The sequence below is a fragment of the Zonotrichia albicollis genome, chromosome 24 (assembly GCF_047830755.1).
Source record: "Zonotrichia albicollis isolate bZonAlb1 chromosome 24, bZonAlb1.hap1, whole genome shotgun sequence".
Classification (NCBI taxonomy): Eukaryota; Metazoa; Chordata; class Aves; order Passeriformes; family Passerellidae; genus Zonotrichia; species Zonotrichia albicollis.
The window spans coordinates 9043236-9065388 of record NC_133842.1 but is presented as its reverse complement, the minus strand read 5'-3'; the positions used below and the strand labels follow the sequence as shown (position 1 = coordinate 9065388).

Below are 22153 nucleotides of genomic sequence, written 5' to 3'. Positions count from 1 at the left end.
AAAGTATGAGCAATACAGCACTGGGTACAATGGGGGAAATTTTCCCTCCAACTGCACACCAGCAGTTGAGGCTTATAGGTATTTATAGGGATACTCATCAGCTTTCTCAGCAGTTTCTATTCCAATTTTACTCATCAACACTTTATATTCCCAATTTTTCTGTCGCAATTCTATACACTATTGTGATTAAGTTTTTCTCAGGATGTATCCCAAAAAGGAGTATGCCCAGATGGTGGTGGTCCAGTTTCTGAAAAAAGAAAGATGGATCCCATCTGGTGGAGTCCAGTTCCCCAGATGTGGCTCCACCTTTTGATTACAGAGACTATAAATCTAACAGTGATGTCCAGCTTCCCTTGGTCAAAAATGTAAATCCTTGAGTTGATGTTCATCTTCCTTTCTCAAGATGTTTTTCTCTGTTTTGTTAAGGTGTGAGATAAGCAGGTTTCCCTTATATATATTCCAAAGCTATAGTTTCAAGGATACAAGCAATATTCTAAAATTACACTTCAAAAGGTTATTATTGCAGAGTTCTTGATCGATTAACTACAAGCTAAGAGCAACATCCTTAATGCTTTAATTCAAATGCTCCTCAATCAACCAAGGTTAATTGCAAACAAAAGATAGGTTCAAAGGCCTTCTTCCATACTTTATTTTCCTCAGTTATTATTAGAATTCGCAACCGTATCATTGTCGGTTTCCACACATACCGCAATCACAAATACACACATTGTCTGTTTGTACCTGACACGAAACACAGCTTTGTATTTCACATGTGTCACAGCTGGCACTTGAAACACTGCATGTCCTCTGAGCAATACAGCATGGGCGATATTCCACCATCCAAAGGCAGCAAGATCAGCTCCGCAGGGCATGGAGGACTCGGCCTCGTGTGTGGGGGCTCAGCTGGCTGCGCTGCTAGAGCTGTGCAGAGAGCTGATGCCAGAGGCTCTGTCTGCTGTGGCCACCTGAGCCAGTGGAATTTTCTGTTTCTTTAAGATTTTTCTTTTCTTCTTTTCCATTTTTTATCTCTATTGTAAATAAATAAATTATACCGTATATATAATTCTACCTATTATTATACATTATAGATTACTGTAAATAAATAAATTCTAGAATGTGTTATGATACACAGACTGCCAGTGATAGTGGAGCCCTGGAAAAATTTTAAGATAGAATCTAAAATGTTAGGCTTTATGCTTTCCCAGATCAACTGCACCTGCGTAAGCAGTATGATAAATTATATAATTGTTAGATGTGATGATTGTTTAATAATTAAGTGTAATTATTATATAACCACAAGAAGAATAATGAGAAACTATGATGGAAATTCAGAGAGGGGCTAAATTTATGAATACAATAGGAAAATATAAGTTTAATAATTAACGTGAAAGTTATGTAGCGATAGAGTATAAAACATGATCATATCGGATGTATGGTCGGAATCAGATTTGGGTTGAATGTACCCCGATTCCCAGAGCTCTTAATAAAAACCACCACATATAATCCCCCGTGATTTTGTGTTTTTGAACGCTAACACCAGGAGCATTCCTTTGCTGCACAGGGTCTGTAGGGCAACAGGCAGGAAAGGGTAAAAAGGGAGCTTGTGCACAGCAACAGAGCAAGCTAATAGGTCCGGAGGCCCTGAAGGAGGAAAAGGGTTCTTGGGCTCAGCAACCTGCCCAGGTGTGCAGTGCTGCAGGGGAAATGGCCAGAAGTCCCTTCGCCTGTGGTGGTTCTGCAGAAGCCTTTGTGCTGGTGACAGAGCGGCTGGGCAGGGGCCGGAGCTGCGGGGACCCCTGTGAGAGCGGTGCCCAAAGATGGTCACAAGCCCTGTGCCAGGCAGGAAGCGCCATCCGTGTCCTCCTGCCCGTGTGCTGCTGGCTGCCTTGCTGAGGGCTCCCAGGTGCCCCTGGATGGGGCTGCTCTGGAGCTGCTGTGGGGCTGCGGCGCTGCTGCCGGGCAGCTTGGCCGGGCTGGGGCAGAGCCTGAGGGGCTGGGGCGCTGGCAAGCCCTGAGCAATGGGCTGTCAGAGGCCACAAGCCGCCCCCCGGCAGCTGCCTGCCTTGTTTCTGCCAGAGCTGATTTGCAAGAGGGACCCTGGGCACTGTGGAACTAACAGCATCAGTGTTGTTGGAAACCCAAATGCAGGGAAATCTCAGACCTTTGGTCTTGTCAGCAAAGCTTAGAATTATAACCAGGATTTGATCGGAGACCTTGGAAAGCACTTGCAAAGCTAGGTGCTGGAAGCGAGAATGTAAATTTCAAAATTATTATAGCAGAGACACAGGGAGGAATGTTGAAGTGGAGGACAGTTTAGAGTTTTAGTGCTGAAGATCTAGAAAAAATAGAAGTAGTTACAATGGTAAACAAGAAGCTTAGGATGCAGTGTTGTGAGTTTGTGCGTCATAACATGATTGGCTAAGGAAGCTTACACTGCAGCATAGTCCCTAAGACGAAATATTGAAGGATTGGCTGCAAAACATAAATATTCTTGTTGGCAGTGTCTTCTTGGCCAAGAAATCCTTCAAAGCTCTTGTAACTACAAGTCTTGCGGGCCTCGTGAGCCATGCAGTCCAGATGTGAGCCAAACTCACCCTTCCTGTCTATGTAGAAGAGAAGAAAAAGCAATGGCATCATCTAAAAAACTCGGAGATCTGCTCTCTAGCTCATTCCAAACTCCCTCAAATCCCCCAAAGTGGGATTTAGCTACCAAGAGATGACAAGGACTCTTAGTGCTGGCTCATTGACTCCACAACAGCTGCTTTAGAATCTTTCACATAAGCCTGTGTAGTCATGTGCCAGAAATGTATCATTTGAAGAAACTTTCCCAAGTGACTTGCATGGAGGTTTGTTTGAAGGGTATTTGAGGAGAAAGGCTCCCAGCAGAGGTCTGGGCTTCGGCCTAGCTGTGTCCCCTGCTGATTGTGAAGTGTGCCATCAGCTGCAGGGCTTTCTGGGCTAAAAATATCATCAGGTCACTTGGACTTGCTCTTTTAGGCCTCTAAGAGCTGGACCCAATTTCGGGGCACGTTTGGAGACTTCATCTGTGGGTGGACGGACCACCTAGGATTTTCCCAATTGCTGGGAATGGTTCTCCATTCCCAGGTGTAAAACTGGGCTCCCCAGCAACTGCACATCTGCAAGATGATAAACAATTGTCTTGGTTTGAAGAGAGACGTGTCTGCTAATGAAGGCAGAAGGCTGCTCTGAAATGGAAAATGTAAATCCCCTCCCTTCAAATGCTTCTCATTTAGAAATTCAAATGCTCTCAGGGAAAGATATGGGGACAGGACTGAGCCCGCAGAGCCGGGCAGCGTTTGCTGATGCTCTGAGCCCTTCCTAAAGATCCTGTCGTGCTGCCTTAGACACCTGGGGCCAGGCATTCCTTCCAAGCTGGGCCACTTTGGCTGGGCTGGGGGCGGCCCCAGGGCAGAAGTCAGTGTGTGCAAGGGCCCTGGGTGGCACGCTGCAGCAGGGTCTCTGTGCCATGGAACGGAACCCGGTGACCAAGGGCCCTTTGTGACACGTGGGAAATAGAAGCTTGCCCGGCTGCTGGGAATGCACAACGGGGCACAACGGGACAGAGCGGTGCCGTGAGGAGCCCCCACACAGCGCACTCGTTCCTCTCTGACCCGGAGCCTTTCCAAGGCATTCTTCCTGCAGCTGAGCTCGAGGCCAGACCACAGGACTTGGTGACCTGTGGCCTTGCAAGGCTTCCCCTCTGCAGGTGTCCTCACAATTCCAGTCATTGTCATGGAGAAGAGACCTCTGAAAGCGCCCAAGGTGGCCTGGAGGAAAGAGGAGGAAGAAGGCCCTGGAGCTGCCCCAGCACATGAAACCAAAGCGGTAGTGCCGTTTGAGCTGCCGCAGGAGGGTGAGTGGCAGAGCTGGGCCACAGGGCCGGTGCCCGCAGCCAACTTGGCGCCATTCCATCCCATCCTATCCCATTTTATCCCATCCCACCCAATCCCATCCCATTCCCACGGACAGGACGGAAGAGGGGCCGGGCAGACACCCCACGGGGACCGTGCTCCATCCCCTGAGGCATCCCGGGGCTGTCCCTGCCTGGGCAGCGCAGGGCTGGGCTGTGTTCTCTGGCCTCTCCCGCAGCCCCTCAGCTCTGGCTGCGCTCGCTCTTTGCCAGGTGCAGCCCTGCAGTGCACGCAGGAGCAGGACCCCGCCCGTGGCCTCTTCCGCAGCACAGCCCAGGTACCTGCAGCCATCCCCACCTGGGTTGGGCCTGCTGGCACCGCGCTTGGAGCATTCCCTGCAACATCCCTGGCTTCTTGCCCTTCTCCTACAGCTGGTTTGCAAATTCATCAAGAAAATTCGGGCGGAAGAGACCAGCACCATGGGCACTGGGCTCAGAGCATATTCGCACATCTTCAAAACCAAGACCAGTGCTGCCCTGCTGGATATGCTCGTAGAGGAGGGCTTTTCCAATCCAAAGCAAGTAAGCAGCCTGTGGCCAGGCTTTGATCTGTGGGATCTCAGCACCTCAGGACTGAAGTTCCGAGTCACCGAGACCACGCTTGCGGGGCTCGGGAGTCCTGAAATGTTGCCAGAAGTGTCTGGTGGCTGGACTTTGATCCTACACAGGAGACGACACCTATATGAGGATAGGAGGGTTTCACCGGGGTGAATGGTGAAGGGATTAGTTAGTTAGAGGGTGAGACACAGGGTTTAGGATTTCTGTTCAGGGGGGTTTAGAGAAGTAAGATGGAGGAATTGGGGCATGTCCTGTCCTTCTTCTTCTTCTTCTTCTTCTCCTCCATCTTCTGTGGTGATGGTGGCACTTTGAGATTGGTTGTTACTAAAAGTGCACCGGGCAATAAGGGTGAAAGGTATTGGGGAAAAATGATAAATATTGTATACGCAACTTTGGCTATAAATATAGGTGACCGCCCGGAGGGAGGGGAGTGTGCTCATGGCTGGCTGCTGAGCAGACCTCTGTCGGGCCGAAAGAAAATCTTTTAGATAAACAATTAATAAACACAGAGACCGAGAAAAGAACTGAAGCCTCTTCTGTTCCTTGGAAACGCGGGCTGCTCCAAGGCCACCCCGGGCCTTTCCAGGCCATCCAAACAGCCGAAAACCGGACAACTGGCTTCCACTGGGTGAGCTCGAACCCCCACAAAACCTTTCGGCGGGGGAGCAGCCTCAAAGCCCTGAAGAGCAGAAGAGCGAAGGGGGCAGCTCCGATCTTAGACGAGTTCCCAGGAGAACACTGATAAGTCCTGAGGAGAGAAGCCTGAGAAGAAAAAAAAAAAAGAGAAGAGGAGAAAGAAAAACGGCTAGGAGAGTCTGCAAAAAAACAGCAGTCACTGAGAATTCCATCTCTCAGCTTCTGCCGAAGACAATTCGTAGCAGAACAGCCCAGACCGGAACCATAAAGGCGCCTCTGGGACCACCTCTCGTGATCTGCTGGACAGAGACTGAGACCTCCGGACTGCCCTGACGATAGATTTGGTAAGAAGGTCCAGAAATAAGAAAATGGGGGGCACACTTTCCCAGGAACAATGGGAAATTTTGTCCGCCTTACAAGGCGTGACTCAAGCATATACAGAAGGAATTCCAAAAAAAGAATTAAAACAATTATTGCTATGGGCAAGGCTAAACTACCCACTGGCAAAAACGTGCCTGCTATTCGAAGTGGGGTTTTGGCAGGAGATAAACAGACATTTACATTACTTAGCAACAAAAAAGGACGAGACAGCATTAAAATTGCTCTCTCCAGCAAGGATAATGTTAGAAGGCATATCGATGCAAACGAAATGCCAGAAGAAGCAGCAAAAAGCTGCAGGGCCCTTTAGAAGGAGGGGAGGAGCAAAGCTCCAGGAAAAAATTAACTCTGGCTTTAAGAAGCCAGGAGGAAAAGGCTCTCGAAGAAAGAGAGCAAGAAATATTATTAAAACACCTGGTCCCAAAACCCAGAAACCCCAGAAAACTCCTAAAGGGTCCTGAAACTCCAGAGAGCATGGTGGACTCAGGAGCAGAAGGGGGGGAGCAGGGGGGAGAGAAGGGATCGGCGGGGGCGTTTCTCGCGGCGCGGCGGCGGCGGAGCGGCGCGGCCAGGCTGCGGCGGAGCAGGCGGGGAGCGTGTATGAAGAGATAGCAAGAGACACGTGTTTTCGTGCGGCTTTCCTCAGCTCAGGGCCGGGGGGGCAGCCGTCCCGGGGGCCGGCAGGGATACGGAAACGTGCGCGGCGGACGAAATTCGCAAAAACCCGGGGAGGGAGTCCCATACCAGCGCGGGGGCGTCTGAAACGGGCAGTGATATAGGAGAATTTGCGCAGCCCCAGAAGGCTGCCATGGTGAGACGCAGGAGGCGCGCGATTATGACGTCGGACCCGGTGCGCAGATCGGCCCGGATCGCGGAGCGTTCCCGGGTGCCGGAGAGAGGGGGGCTGCACACACCGGCGAGGGGAGGAGTGAACACGGCGTCAGAGGAGGAGGAGACAGAGTCAGGGGCAGACCGAGGGGAGGAAACCTCGGAGGTGGAACAAGGGGGAGAGAGTGAAATTAGCTCGGGAGTGAAAGGGAGCAGCTCGGCGAGCACGCATGCGCAGAGAGTAGAGCGCGGGCGGGGGCGGGCCAGACCCCCTGTGACGTCTCGGGCGAGGAGGGGCCACGCCAGGGAGTTCACATCCCGGGGCTTCCCGCCCTCTCCAGATTTGGTGCCTTTGGTTAAAACCCTCGGAGTCCAAGACTCACCCCTTCAAGGGAGACGTTCTGGTGTTCAAACCCCAATTTCAGCTGAATTAAAAGCCAAGCAAACACGGTCTCAAACAGAACTGCCGGCATTGCAGCCGACAGGAAGAGGAGCAGTCGAGCACGCTCCGTCATACGAGCCAGGGAGGCCGGTGACAGCGCCACCTGGTGGCAGGAAGACAGAAGGGCATGACATGCCGGATCGGGTCGGCGGAGCCACAGCGCCATCTCGTGGCGAGACCACAACAATGCAGCGATTTTTTCCAACATTATATAAAAAGAAAAGCATTTTAAAGAAAACAATGCCAACACAACAAAGGGATTATCCATCGACTTCAGGGTTTCATGAAGATGATGAAAGCTCAGATGAAGAACAGCTACAAGAAGGAGATGTCATAAGGATCACAGCATCGGAAGGGGTTCCTACATGGATGTTGTCAGCAGCAGAAGCAGCTAAGAGCTTCTTGCATTCAGTCGACACAACAAAAAAGAAATATTAACAGGATCCTTGAGCTTCCTTTTCGGATTTGGGAGCGAGCCCAAAAACCTCAAGGCGAGAAATGAGACGTGATGAATCACCACTGACATCCAGAATACCATTATTTATGCAAATCCCAACGGAACCTCAAGAAGAGGAATTTCAAGAGCCGGTGAAGACGATGGATTGGAAGCGAATTAGAAAAGCATTGGCAAAGGAAAAGCATTTATTTCCGGGATCAGGAGATCTGACAATGCCAGTGGCATATGATGCCCAGGGGCAGAACCCAAGGTGGGAAAGGATGGGTCATGAAATACTCAAAGATTTAGAGAAGGCGGCTCAAACTTTTGGGCTGAATTCACAATACTTCAAACAGCTACTAAGAGGGACATTCGCTACATATGATCTCACACCATATGATATTCGAAGTATTGTGGCAATGATTCTCACTGACACGCAAAGCCTTGTCTGGGAAAAAAGGTGGAGAAAATATCTTGCTGAATTACGGAACAGATATCAAGGTGGACCAAACGCGAACCTCACAGAAGATCAGTTAGCAGGAGATCTTCCAGATGACAACCCAGGGAAACAAGCAGCACGGCTCCCACGAAGAGTGTTAAGTGACATCAAGGAAGCAGCGAGAATGGCAATCATGCAAATCACACCAGCAGGAGCTCCAGAAGTCCCGTTCTCTTGCATCAAGCAAGGTCCCACAGAGCCATTCATGTCGTTCATCGATCGACTCACGCAAGCCGTGGATCGACAGGTGACGATAGAAGAAGCGAAGAGGCCTCTCTTGGAGAGCTTAGCTTTCGGCAATGCCAACCCGGCTTGTCAACGGGTCATTAGCGCCATGCCAGGACGGCCATCCTTGGCAGAGATGGTGGAGGCATGCAGCAAGGTGGGGACACCTCAGCATGTCGCAGCGATTGTGAAGAACGAATTAAGAGAGGAATGGGAGAAACAGTTAAAGGGACATTCAGAAAGGCAAACAGAGGACAAGACAGTGGAAAAGATGCTGGAAAAAATACTGCATCAACAGAATAAGAACATCAACAAAGTTCTTGCGACGATGCAGAAAAAGAACAATCCCCCAAGAGGACAGTGCTACAGATGTGGGGAGTTTGGGCACATGAAAAGGAATTGTCCACAAACACATACGCCAGCGCCAGCACAGAAGGCGGAAAGGCCAGTTTGCGCACGGTGCGGAAGAGGAAGACACTCTGTGAAAGAATGTTATTCCCAGACAGATGTGGACGGAAATCCGTTACCGCATCCGGGAAACGCAAAGCGCAGCGCGGGCCGGTGCGCTCAGACACAAGTACTGGCGGTGTCACAAGAGCAGACGGGGCAATCATCAGTGAGCAACAAGCAGACGCCCTCAGCAAAACCCTCAGCCGATTCCACAGTGACCCAGACCTCCTCCCACCAGGGGCACAGTGTGCATTGGCAGCTTCAAAATTAGTATGCTTTCTAGATGAAAGTCATGCGGAGATACCAACGGGTATCCGTGGGGACTCATACAAGAAACAAGATTTCTTGATAATTGGACAAGATAAGTGCAGTATTCTTGGACTCATTGTCTATCCAACAGTTATCTCAGCGGACAAAAATACAGAGTTGACAGTATTGGCAAGAGCACTTCGTCCACCATTGACTGTACCAGAAAACACTGTGGTTGCGAGAGCCTTCGCATTGCCGCCACACGCAGTTGGAGAGGTCATGTCAATCTTCGACGAAGAAGGTTTCCCTATGAAGGAACATGTTGAAGTACATACAACATGGGTGAAGCACATAGGTCGAGACCGACCCACACTCACATGCCAATTGACATGTGGGAACGGAACAATAGCGATCAGAGGTATGCTCGACACAGGGGCGGATGTAACAGTAATATCGTACATCTTTTGGCCACGCAGTTGGAGCTTGGTTGCGCCATTGGGTTCTCTCTCAGGCATAGGGGGAGCATCTCTGTGTCTGCAAAGTGAGAATTCTGTCATTGTCACGGGACCAGGAGACAAGACGGCGATCATTCGTCCTTTTATTGTCCAAAAGCCGATCACAGTCTGGGGTCGGGACCTTTTGGCACAATGGGGTGCGAACATCGAAGTGGATTTTTAGTAGGGGTCACTGCAGCACTCGCCACACTGAAGCTGACATGGAAAACCGATGATCCAGTTTGGGTGGATCAGTGGCCCCTTGAGCGGAAAAAGTTGAGTGCTTTGAGAAACCTGGTCCAAGAACAATTGCAGGCGGGACACATCAAGCCAACAGACAGCCCTTGGAATTCCCCAGTGTTTGTCATCAAGAAAAAACTATCGGGCAAATGGAGATTGTTACACGATGTCAGGAAGATCAACGAAGTCATAGAAGACATGGGACCACTTCAATTGGGACTTCCATCTGTCTCAATGATTCCCAGAGATTGGCAGCTTGTGGTCATTGACCTCAAGGATTGTTTTTTCAGTATCCCACTCCATCCGGATGATGCTCCGAGATTCGCCTTTTCAGTTCCGAGTATCAACAAGGAAACGCCTCTGCAGTGGTACCATTGGGTCGTTCTTCCACAAGGTTTAAAAAACTCTCCGATGATCTGTCAATGGTACTTGGCACGAGCTTTGGCACCAGCGTGGAAGAAATTTCCAAAGGTAAAGATCATTCATTACATGGATGATTTGCTCATTGCAGCATCAACACAACGGGAGCTGCAAGAAACTCGTGACTGTGTGATCGCAGAGGTGCAAAAGGCAGGTCTGGAAATCAGCATTTCGAAGATTCAAGAGGTTGCACCTTGTAAATATCTAGGGTGGAAAATTTCAGAGAGAACAATAAAACCTCAAAAAATGGAGATCAACACCAAGATCAGCAATTTGCACGATTTGCAACAGCTTCTGGGAGAAATCAACTGGATGAGGCCGGCTTTGGGAATCACAAACAGCGACATCCCAGCATTGCTCGATCTTTTGAGGGGAGACACAGACATCCAGTCTCCCAGGACACTCACGCAAGAAGCGAAAAAGGAGTTGGAGAAAGTCGCAGACGCGATACAGAAAAGGCAGGCACATCGATTTGTTCCAACGTTGCCTTTTCAGTTGGCAGTGCTGGGGAAAACAACACAGTTCCATGGTTTGATCTTCCAATGGGACGAATCGCAAAAGGACTCTTTGATAATCATAGAGTGGATTTTCCTACCACACAGGCCCGCAAAAACAATTCTTACAGATTTGGAGATGGCAGCACAGATCATCATAAAGGCGAGAACAAGGTTGCTGACAATGGCAGGAAGAGAATTCTCAATCATCAGGTTACCCTTAAAACAAGACTATTTTGATTGGGCAATGCAACAATCGAAAGACCTGTTAATCGCGTTGTTAGCGTTCCCGGGAACTTGCACAATCCACTTTCCACGACATAGAATACTGCAATCACAAATATGCTATAAAACAAAACCAAGAATAAGTGAAGAACCTTTGGACGGGATCACAGTGTTCACGGATGGCTCAGGGAAGACACACAAGTCAGTGATCACGTGGAGAGACTCAACGACAGGGTATTGGGAATCTGACGTGAGGAAGGTTCAGGGCTCTCCACAAATTGTGGAGTTGGCAGCTGTTGTCCGAGCATTTCAGTTGTTCAAACAACCTCTCAATCTGGTGACAGATTCCGCATATGTTGCGGGTGTGGTCAAGAGATTGGAAGGTTCGCTCTTGAAAGAAGTCAGTAATGGGGTTTTATACTCCTATCTGACGAGCTTGAAAACACTGCTAGAGAGCAGGGAAAGAGAGTATTTTATCACACACATTAGAGCGCACACGACACTTCCGGGATTTTTAGCGGAAGGAAATGCTCAAGCGGACAGGTTGACAATGCCTATTTCGCAAACACTGCCGGACATTTTTGAGCAGGCAAGGTTAAGTCATGCGTTCTTTCATCAGAATGCGCAAGCACTGATGGAGTCCTTTCGTCTCACAAAGAGTCAGGCGAGGGAGATCATTAGTGCTTGTCCAGACTGTCAGTTTGTGCAGCCACCTTCTTCCACCGGAGCCATCAATCCGCGGGGGCTGCAAAGTCTTCAGTTGTGGCAAGCTGATGTCATGAAATATCCATCTTTTGGGAGGCTCAAAAATGTTCATGTTTCTGTGGATACATTCTCAGGTGCAGTCTTTGCTTCAGCACATGCAGGGGAAGCAGCAGACCATGCTTGCTGACATTTTCTGCAAGCATTTGCAGCATTAGGTGTGCCTCAGGAGATAAAAACAGATAATGGTCCAACATATACAGGTAGGGTGCTTGACAAATTCCTGAAAAGATGGGGTGTCAGACACACATTTGGTATTCCACATTGACCCACAGGTCAAGCGATCATTGAAAGAACACATCACACCCTGAAATCCCTTCTGGACAGACAGAGAAGGGGTGAACCAGAGGCAACACCTCACATGAAGTTAAATAAGGCACTGTATGTGTTGAATTTCCTAAACAGCTCATCCTCGGAACCTAATCCACCAATCGTGAGACATTTTCTAAACAGCACACAGGCAAAGCTAAGGGAAAACCCTTTAGTTTTGATCAGAAACCCAGAGACAGGACAAATAGAGGGCCCTTTCAAACTAATCACTTGGGGCAAGGGTTTCGCTTGTATCTCCACAGATCGAGGTCTAAAGTGGGTGTCGGCGCGGCACGTGAAGCCATTCCGAACGCGAGAACGCAAGAACGCTGATCCAAGAAACAAAGAGACGAGTACTCAGACAGAAGTCGAGACTCAGACCGGAAAGAGCGATTCCGAAGAGAAATAAAAGGAAACTAAGGACTTTGGGGATTTTTATATAAGAGCGAAATAATGAGTTTCATGATGCTTATGTGCATCATTCATTGCAGTAAGCAATGGAGAAGATTTACCTGTTAATCAGCCAAAGCAAAATGTATGGGAGACTTTAGCTCAAGCAGCGAATCTAGATAGTATTTGCCTGACACATTCGAGGCCAGGAAAACCATTTTCTGCATGCATGGTTGGATTGCCAGTGGACGAATGGCCAGTTCCAGGGCATTCCGCAGTTAACATTTCGCAGGTCATTAAAGATCCTGTGAAAGAGTGGTGTGCTTGGACACATCTACTTCCTGTGGCTTCTACAGAACCTCAGGAATTGGAGATTTTTGGGTCCATGACAATGGAATTCTGCATGCAGTTTGAAGTTCCGAAGGCCACAAAGGCAAAAACTATCGATTTGACTCCCATTCATGAGTTTTATAAGAATGCATCAGCTTGGTGTAAATATACAGAGAAAACTACCAAAGGATCGATCCAAGTCCCAGTGCAATTGCCACGGGGTTTGTTTTTAATTTGCGGGGACAGAATTTGGCACGGCATTCCTGCTAATGCCACGGGAGGTCCATGCAGCATTGGGGAAATTTCAATGCTGTCGCCTGATTTGAACATGCTAAGAGAGAAAAGGCATAGAGGGAAAAGATCAATCGAAAGATATGCGGCAGATTGCAATGACGAAGTATTTTCTTGGGATAAGAAAGCAAGTATTGCTACAGCAATTTTCTCACCTCAAACAGCATCAGGGGTGGCTTTCACTCAGATCGACCGCATGGGTTGCTGGCTGAGCAAACATGCACGGTCTGTGTCTGTCGCATTGGATGACATGTTAAAAGACGTTAGTGGTGTAAGACAGGCGACTCTTCAAAACAGAGTGGCAATCGATTATCTATTGCTCACTCATGGACATGGGTGTGAAGAGTTTGAAGGGATGTGCTGCATGAATCTCTCAGATCATTCAAAGTCAATTCATGAAAGTATTAAAAATATAAAAGGCAGCATAAATAAGCTTGGCGAGATCACAGGATCATGGATCGATCAGCTGGTAGATTTCATTGACATCTTTCCCATTTGGAGAGAAGTTTTAAGGGTAGGGTTTTATGTTTTGATAGTTCTCCTAGTCCTCATAATTGTCGTCCCATGCATATTTGTATGTTTAAAACGCGCCATGAATCGGGTAATAAAAGAGGTTTTCTTGGTGCAAACAGAAGGGGGAGATGTGGGATCTCAGCACCTCAGGACTGAGGTGCCGAGTCACCGAGACCACCCTTGGGGGGCTCGAGAGTCCTGGAATGTTGCCAGAAGTGTCTGGTGGCTGGACTTTGATCCTACGCAGGAGACGACACCTGTATGAGGATAGGAGGGTTTCACCGGGGTGAATGGTGAAGGGATTAGTTAATTAGAGAGTGAAACACAGGGTTTAGGATTTCTGTTCAGGGGGGTTTAGAGAAGCAAGATGGAGGAATTGGGGCGTGTCCTGTCCTTCTTCTTCTTCTTCTTCTCCTCCATCTTCTGTGGTGATGGTGGCACTTTGAGATTGGTTGTTACTAAAAGTGCACCGGGCAATAAGGGTGAAAGGTATTGGGGAAAAATGATAAATATTGTATACGCAACTTTGGCTATAAATATAGGTGACCGCCCGGAGGGAGGGGAGTGTGCTCATGGCTGGCTGCTGAGCAGACCTCTGTCGGGCCGAAAGAAAATCTTTTAGATAAACAATTAATAAACACAGAGACCGAGAAAAGAACTGAAGCCTCTTCTGTTCCTGTGAAACGCGGGCTGCTCCAAGGACACCCCGGGCCTTTCCAGGCCATCCAAACAGCCGAAAACCGGACATTGATCCTCCCAGGAATTGCTTGGTCTCCCAAGCCACGCCTGCTGGTCACTGTAACTCTTTGAGGCCATGGCAGTGTGGTGGGAAGGGAAGCACTTCTGTGGGGAAGCTGGGGACATTCCTTCCTCCGGCAGCTTTCCAAGTCTCCTCGTGCCTTCTCCAGGTTCCTGCCCTGGTCAGGTACATCCACCAGTGGCTCCTGGCCAATCAGTTTGCTGAGCACAGGCTGAACAGGACCCTGCTGGATCTCAGCGAAGCACAGCCCGCTGACGTGGTCATGACGCTCCTGCGTGTGGCCCCGTCCTGTGACAGGTATGGGGCCCACCTGCCCAGCGGGCTCAGGGCTCGCCAGCCCATCAGCCTGTAGAGCCTGGCCCAGGTGTGTGACCAACAGAGAGTTCCAGGGCCCTCTGGCTGCTCCCTTGGCCAGCCCCGGCACGTCAGCCCCCGAGCCTGCTGCGGTGCTCCCTCGCTGCCCCTCAGGGGCCTGTCCCCAGCGACCTGGGCTGCCTGTGTGCTGCTGGCGAGTGGCAATGGGCACAGGCAGAGCTGGCAGCCAGCTCAGGTCCCCACTGCTGCCCAGGCCACGGTGCTGTGTCTGAGACCCTCCTGAGACAGAGCTCTAACCCGACAGAGCTGCTTTGACCATGTGGAAGAGCATCATGTGCTCGCCCAGGACTGCAGAGCCAGCGCTGCTGATACTCCTGGATGTGCTGGGGAGCTGGCCAGAGCACAGCATGTGCACCTCGGATGGGGACAAAACGGGTGTCTTTGTCCTGGCTGTGAGTTTCTGTAACTGGCCTTTGCTGTCCCCAAGGCTGCCTCTCCAGCAGCTCTCCATCCTCCTTCCCCCACTGCATCTCCCTGCCTCAGGCGCTGGGTTGAAACCCGGCCCAGGGGCAGCTTCAGCCCCACCAGGCCCCGTGCTCCCCCTGCGTCTCTCTGAGCCTCTCCCTCCCCTGCTTGGGCCCTGCCACACGGACACCTCGGCACTGAGCCCTGTCTCGGGGGGCTTTGTCCTTTGCAGGCAACTGTGGTGATCTGAAAGATCCTCCAGATGCCCTGCGTCCCACATATGGTGACGGTGTATTTGCCCCGCCTCTTTCTGCATCTGCTCTCCCAAGTGCTCTTCAGCACTCAGGATACACCAGAGGAGGTCAATGCATTCTGGAAGGGATGCCAGGAGGAATACGGCCTTGCCACCAGCCCCAACAGGTGCTCCATCCCACTCCTCCTTTCCCTGCTACGTCCCCGGGCAGGAGCCAGTGTTCACAGCGTGACCTGGGCTTTGCTGTGCACGCAGGTTTGCAGTGCAGACCCTGAAGTCCCTGCTCTGCCGAATGCAGCACGAGGATGTGGTGGTGGCAATGGAACGCAGGTGTGGCTGGGACACGCTGCTGTGTGCTGACACCCACCACTGTGCCGTGGGTCTGCTGGCCAGGTGAGACCCCCTTCTCCCCACTACCTCTTACAGTTGTGCTCTGTGCCTAGGGAGCTCCACACAGTCCCCGAGGTCGTGGCCCAGAAGGCCTTGTCACCGAGGGATGGCCAAGCAGACTGGAAAAGGCTGGGAGAGGAGGGTGCCCACCAGGAGCTGCCTCCCAAATAGCCCAGGGCTGCTCGCAGGATGCTGGGGAAAGGCCAGACCTCTGTGTGTCACTCCTGGCAGAGGTTTGTCCCCCTGGCCCACAGTCTTGGTTCCTTTTTCTCCTGCCAGGGAGATGTGCTGTGTCTCCATGCCCTTGTGTTCCCGGATCGCTCGCTACCTGCTCCGGCTGCTCAGCACACAGGAGCCACGCTGGGAGCTGCCCGCCCTGGCGTTCCTTGCAGAGGTGAGCCTGATGGCCAGCGCTGCCTGGCTGAGCCGCCTCCCAGCTCTCTGCCCTCTCGTCGCCACAGCTGCCTGGCACGGTGCCCGCGCCCTGTGCTGCTGCCTGGGCCCGGCCCCGTGCGGCTCCGGGCTCCTGCCAGCCGGCTCCCTGTCACTGCCCTGTGCCTTTCAGGTCCTCGAGTGCCTGCACTTGAGTGAACGTGGTGCTAACAGAGTCCTGCAAATTTTGTCAAGGCAGCTGCAGAGCGAGTGCAGGGAGGGGCGTCGCCTGGCGCTCAGGGCCCTTCTTGAGCTCACTGAGGAGCCCTCAATGGTGAGAAGGGGGCAGCGGCTGAGGCTGAGCTGGGCAATGCGGTCGCTTGCGCTTGGCAGGGCTTTGAGTGCTGGGGCAGCTGCTCCCAGCTCTCCTGCCTCCCACTTCAGCTGCCCCAGTGCTTTGGGACAGGCCTTTGGCCTCTGGGCCCTGCGGCAGCAGGACGGCGTTTCACAAACTTGTGTTCTGCACAGACCAAATAAATGTGGAGCCTGACTGAAAGTCTTGTGGACTTCCTGTGGGATGCAGATGGAGAGATAGTTTTCGTGACAGTCATGCTACTCAGCTTTATCATCCTGGACAATGACATGCTGATGCCCGGCCCCATCACACTGCAGCTGCTTGAGGCGCTCCTGCCACTCTTTGACCACGTAAGGCTCACTGCTCCCAGCCACGGCCACTGGGTGCTGTCCGGACACTCTGTGCCCTGTGAATTTGCAGGCCTGTGACAGGCTGAGCCCCGTGCAGCCGATGCTGAGGTCTTTTTTTTCTTCCTTCCATACAGAACAATTGGCAGGTTCAGCTCATCTCCATACTGCTCTTCCGAACATTGGTGACTCTTCCACAGGAAAAGGAAAACAAGGCCCTGAAGACACCCCTGCGCCAGAGCCTGCTGCCCCTCGTCCCCCACTGCCATGATGAGACGCGGCTTGTGGCACAGGTGAGGACTCGTGGGATGCTGCTGTCCCCCTGGCAGGGGGCTCTGAGAATGTCCGCCCGAAGTGAACGGGTGACGAATAATTTTTGGGTGCAAAAATAACCAACAAAGCACAGGGGTTTGCAGTAGCAAATCAACAAGATGGAATTTATTGATAATAACCACAGTTTAATATGCATTGGTTAGAGGATCCGGGGAAGAGAAGGATAGAATAAGGAAAAAGGAAGGAGAGAAGGTCAGGGAATGGGGTATAGCTACCAAGACGTGATGCCTTCGGGGTCCCGCCGCCGATGCTCGCTGGTACACGTCTTGGGGAGACTCTCGGAGAGGCAGTCGAACCGAACCCCAGATATACTGTTCTTGGTTGGGGGAAGGGTGGCCGCAATTAGGTTTCCATGGAGGGGAAAAGTCCATTGTTTTCATGGCCGAATGCTCCCAGGTACGTCTACTCTGGGCAGTTCTCCCCCTTCCCTGAGTTGGGAGGGGGTACAGTCCCAGTCTCTGGAAGGAGGTGTCCAGGGGGGTGCCATGGGGGTGCCAATAGGGTGCCAGAGGGGTTCTTGGTTCTTTGATGAGGGGGTTCGCATTTCAGTTGGTCTGTCAAGGTGGTTGAAGACAGGCAAGAGGGGTCTTCTCTTGGAGCGGGGGGGGAAGCCACCCCAGAGCTCAGTCCAGCCAGGCCTGAAGTTTGGAAGAAAGCCCAGTTCCATTGTTCAGAACAGGGCAGCATGCCCCTTCGAGTACAGCATGGCATGTTCTGCAGACACCATCTGTAAACGCACTAAATACGCATGAGACTCTCTTTCCCAACTGGCTCAACAGTTTTTAACCCTTCGGTGGTCCTTTTCTCATGACAATTGTGAGGCAAAAACTGAAGGATTTCCGGATGGACTTCCACACAACCCCGTGACTCACGATTGTCTTGAGGAATCTTCATCAGCAGAGCTCTAGAGTATCTTCGAAACTCGTTGCACATCGGTAGCATAACTCCGGAAAAGTAGGGATGACAGGAGAGAGGGGATAAAAGGGGAAGAGAAGGAAAAGAGAGAGGGAAAAGGAGAACCAATAAACATAAACATAATTAATATATTGATCATCATAACAATTTCACACGTGGTTATTTTTTATAACAATTTCAAAAAATGATTAATTTTATCAATTTAAAAAAAAATATTAATCAATTAAAGCAATATCATTTGTTTAACAATTTCAAAATTATTAAAACAAATCATAAATAATCAAAACAACAAGCAAATCATAGTATAATCATTGTCTTTTAAAATTATGTTCTAAAAAATAAAGTAACTTTCTATAAATCATACTTATAATTAAAAAGTCATTCTAAAGCACATATGCTTGATTCATATTTGTTTCGTATCAAGTGTTTTGGGGACATCTATTGTATAGAGTACATCAGCTAAGCGGTGTGCATTGACTACAGTTGACAGTTTCTTAAGCTTTTTCATCATGTTCCAATTCAGAATGAATGGGGCTGCTGACAAGATAAAGCCAAGCGTAACTAGGATCAAAAGAACAACAATTGGATGGCACACACTGTTCAGGGCACCTGTGGCAGTAGGTGACCACCCAAAGAGAGTATCCCACCACCTAGGCTCAGCATCCTGCTTTACCCTCTCCATAACCCCGTGTATCTGTCTCACGTTGTGATGAACAGTCACCAGACTCTTCTGTCCGTTCTCCTTGATTTTCTCGAGGATGTCAACCAGGTCCTGATGGAGCAACAGTTGTCTCACGAGGGTGAGGTTCATTCCGATAGGAGTGGGCATCAGGTTCTTGACCAGTGTGTAGTTGGAGTGCAACAGGTAGTGAGAGGTAACTGGAGCTTCGTAAGAGAAATCACATCCTACTATCTTAGTAAAGTTACAAGCACAAAAGTTTGAATGATTCTTTGTATCTACCACAACATCTTCTACAAAAACAGAATCACATGTCGTTCTAAAGCATGCACAGCCATTGCCTATGTATATAAGAACTGTCTGGGTATCCTCATGTGGACGAATCTCAAAATGACAGATGTTTTGCTCTGTGTCCAAACAGATGTCCTGAGCTATGATTGCATTGCTTTCACAGATGAACCCTTGCTGTTCTCGGACAATACAAGTTTCCAGATTAACAGTTTGCCATTTGTCATCAACCTGACGGGCCCATCCCCTGTATTCAGTAGGATAGAGGACAGCTCCGTCATGGTTTAATCCTAATGCAATAACAGGGAAGACCAAATGTACAGAGGCATTGCGTATGGTTAAGACAAAAGCAGTGGCTGTGTTTGAAATAGGGTCATAGGTAAAGTTCACCAGGTTCCACCAGGATTGGAATTCTCTTTCAAATTCAGTGGCACTGTCCCAGATTATTTTCTGAATTTCTGTGGGGAAGGTGCCTTCTTCGCCCTCTCTTATAATTGCAGCAGAGACTGACTGCATCCACAATTGTGCCTGGATACAGCTGAGGGCTAAAAAACATTGTCTTGTGTGGCACTTAGTGCATCAATTATCAATTTGTGATCATTCACGTTCACTCTTTCCCAATTTGGCAAAATGTTTGACAGCAGCCATTGATGCGTCCCTAAGGCTGACAGAGATGACCTCAGTGGTTGCTGCAATCTGGTCAGGTCTCTAGTTGTAGCAGCCAATTTGTTCATTAGTACTTCAGAATCAATGCTATTCAGAATTCCCAATCCTGTACCCACAACACTGGTCACATCTCTTGGTGTTCTAGTTTTAAAAGAGCTTCGTTTCCGAAGCCAAGTGGTCCAGCCTTCAAAAGAAGTTTGCAGGAACGGAGAACAGGCTGGCTCAATATCTGAGACATTGCTCTGCATTAGCAATTTTACTTGTTTGAGAGACCATGCCGGATTGAACAATATTTGTTGTTGGCCAGTCTTCCTGATCACATAAGGTCCGATCTCGAAAATTATCGGGATGAGCATGACCGGTGGTACGGGTGAAGTGGTAACAGTGGTTTCAACATTTATTACAAATTTAAAAGAAAGGCCTTGAGTGTCCTTGGCCCACAAACAAATTACCTCTGTAGTGTCAGTTAATGTAAAGCTGTACCAGCAATCCCGTACGCTTGGGTTTGTACAGATTCGCTTCTGTTCCTTTTCCTGATCTGTGGAAGCACTGATGGAGATTGCTTTGCTGTAATTAGACCCATTAACCATTCGACATCCAACACTAATTAGTTCACCTACTATTCCTTGAAGCTGCCAGGTTTTGCGTCTTTCCCATTCTTGTCTGGTGTACAACTTATCCTCATGCATAACTACCGTTAGCAAGTTCAGACCCGTGACATCTCCCATAAATCCAGTGGATTGTAGGAAGGCTTGAGACCAGGGCCACTCGAAAGAGTTCCCTGCTGCCTCTGCCAATTGGGGTGTGTCGTTAGGAAAAAGGCTCACACTTTGGGTCTGAGAGGGTGTACTCGGTGTGGGTTTTGGTATAGTGTTTATCTTAAATGTGTAAACCAAGCCTCTTAGTTCTAACGGACTAGCTGTGTCATTCTCCCAACGACATGTCACATAAGTGGGCTTGAACAAAACAAAACTGTACCAGCAATCAAGTGATTCATCAATACAATCTTTTGTAATTGCAACATTGGTGGTTTTGGTACTAGAAACATAACTACCAGCATGTTCCTGGAGGCAACACAGAGTAAGGGCACTTTCCATTTTGGAACACCCCCATTTCTTTGTGGGACACAATGTTGCTGAGGGGATGTCCAGATGATTCCTTCCACCTGCTTCCATAAAATTTCCAGTAATTATGATGGAGGTGGCTTTTTCATGGAGGGTTCCTTCCACTTTTCTGCATGTTACCACAATTGACTCACCAACCGTTCCCGTCAAGGTTCTCATCAATTCATTCTGATCCCACCTCCACTCATTCGGGCGGTACACCTTGGAGCCATGCTGCACTAGGATTGCCAGGCTCGGGTAATGGCCCTTGGGATAGGTTCCAAGGGCACTGGTGTGCTGTACGATGGCTTCAGGCCACAGCTGCTCATCAGGGGGTTGTCCATGAAATTGTGGTAAAATGCAGAAAAGTATTAGCAAGGTTATCATGTTTTCAGACGATTCTCATGTCCCTCGGAGTTCACCTGTAAAAGCAAGAACAACAAAAAATCCTGCCACTGAGAGGCAGAAAGGAGTTTAGAATGAGGGGATTATCCAGCGTGTGTGTATGCGGTGCTCTTTTCCAAGAGCGTCAGAGGCTACCCATGCATATTTATTCAGAGGGGTTTTCAGCACAAGTGGTACCTCGCCCACCGTGGGGAGGTCCACTAAGACAGGTTGTCCAGGGTAATGTGATGGATTGTTTGCATCGTCGGGACCTTCCAGTGAAGGGATGATGCTTGGAGGTGTGGGGTAAAAGGCAGTAACTTTGGGGCAGCCATTCACTCCCCACCTGCTATTTACCCCTTTAACAGCTTCCCACAGCCGACAGTCCCAGCTTGCTTTCTGGGGCTTAAGGAACCGCTTTAAAAGGCCATTTGTCCTTTCCACAATCCCGTTAGCCTGAGGGTAGTAAGGAGTATGAAAGGTCCACTTTATGCCTTCGGCTCTGGCCCAGTCTTGAACCACCTTGGCAGTAAAGTGAGACCCGTTGTCAGACTGAATTTCTTGCGGTTTTGGAAAGGTTCCAAACCACCCCTGCAAAGCTTTAACTGTATTGTCACCTGTGGCCCTTTTAAAAGCATCAGCTTGTACCAATCCAGATACAATTTCTACTCCTACCAACACAAAATGTTTACCTCCTGACTTCTTAAAAGGACCAATATAATCTACCTGCCACGCTTCCCACAAGCCTTTACCTTTTCTCAAATGCAGAGGGTCATCCTCTAAAGGATGCCTTTCCAGTCGCTTGCGGCACTGTTCGCAGGCCGATATGCATGTTTTACACATTTCCCTGGTGACTGGCCAGCCGTGGGCGTGTGCTTCCTGATACAGATCTTTGGCACCTGTGTGCTGCCTTTTTACATGTAACCATTCTAACAGTTGATTCCAATCCTCTGAAATAGTTTCTTTTTTCAGGGGGCTAAGCCTTGCTAGTTCATCAACTCTGTTGTTCCATTCACCTGCTTGATTCCCATCAGTTTGATGAGAAGCTACCCAGCCAACCAGAAAGTTTCCTTTACTGGCGATTTCTAGGATTTCTTTCCATTTATCCTTCTGCCACACTGGGATTCTGTTAACTTCCCAGTCATTCTGTTGCCAGAAAGGGAGCCACTCAGTGCAGCCTTTGTATACCGCATATGAATCAGTATAGATGTAAACAGGAGAAGTGTTTTGTGCCTCACGCTGGAAAACACTCCAGAGGGCTATGAGTTCTCCTACCTGAGCGCTGCACTCCCCTTCTGTGATAATCTTTTCACCAGATGAAATATGTAAGGCAGCCGCCTTATATTTCCAAATTTTTCCTTCCCGCTTTGAGGAAGCATCAGTAAACCAACAGTTTGCTGCTATTTCAGGTGAGAATGGTGGTGCTAC

General features: G+C 49.5%; 1 protein-coding gene across 1 annotated transcript in view; it reads right to left on the bottom strand.

Annotated features, from left to right (window-relative positions):
* Positions 1 to 6145: 6145 nt before the first annotated feature.
* The window catches only part of LOC141731661 (uncharacterized), a 31741-nt gene continuing 15733 nt past the window's right edge, over positions 6146 to 22153 (bottom strand). Inside the window, exons 5-8 of the mRNA XM_074558073.1 lie at positions 8461 to 8513; positions 8347 to 8412; positions 6715 to 6876; positions 6146 to 6490 (exon numbers count right to left, since the gene is read on the bottom strand). Of these exons, the coding sequence (XP_074414174.1) occupies positions 6146 to 6490; positions 6715 to 6876; positions 8347 to 8412; positions 8461 to 8513 (626 nt within the window). The remainder of the gene's footprint in view (positions 6491 to 6714; positions 6877 to 8346; positions 8413 to 8460; positions 8514 to 22153) is intronic.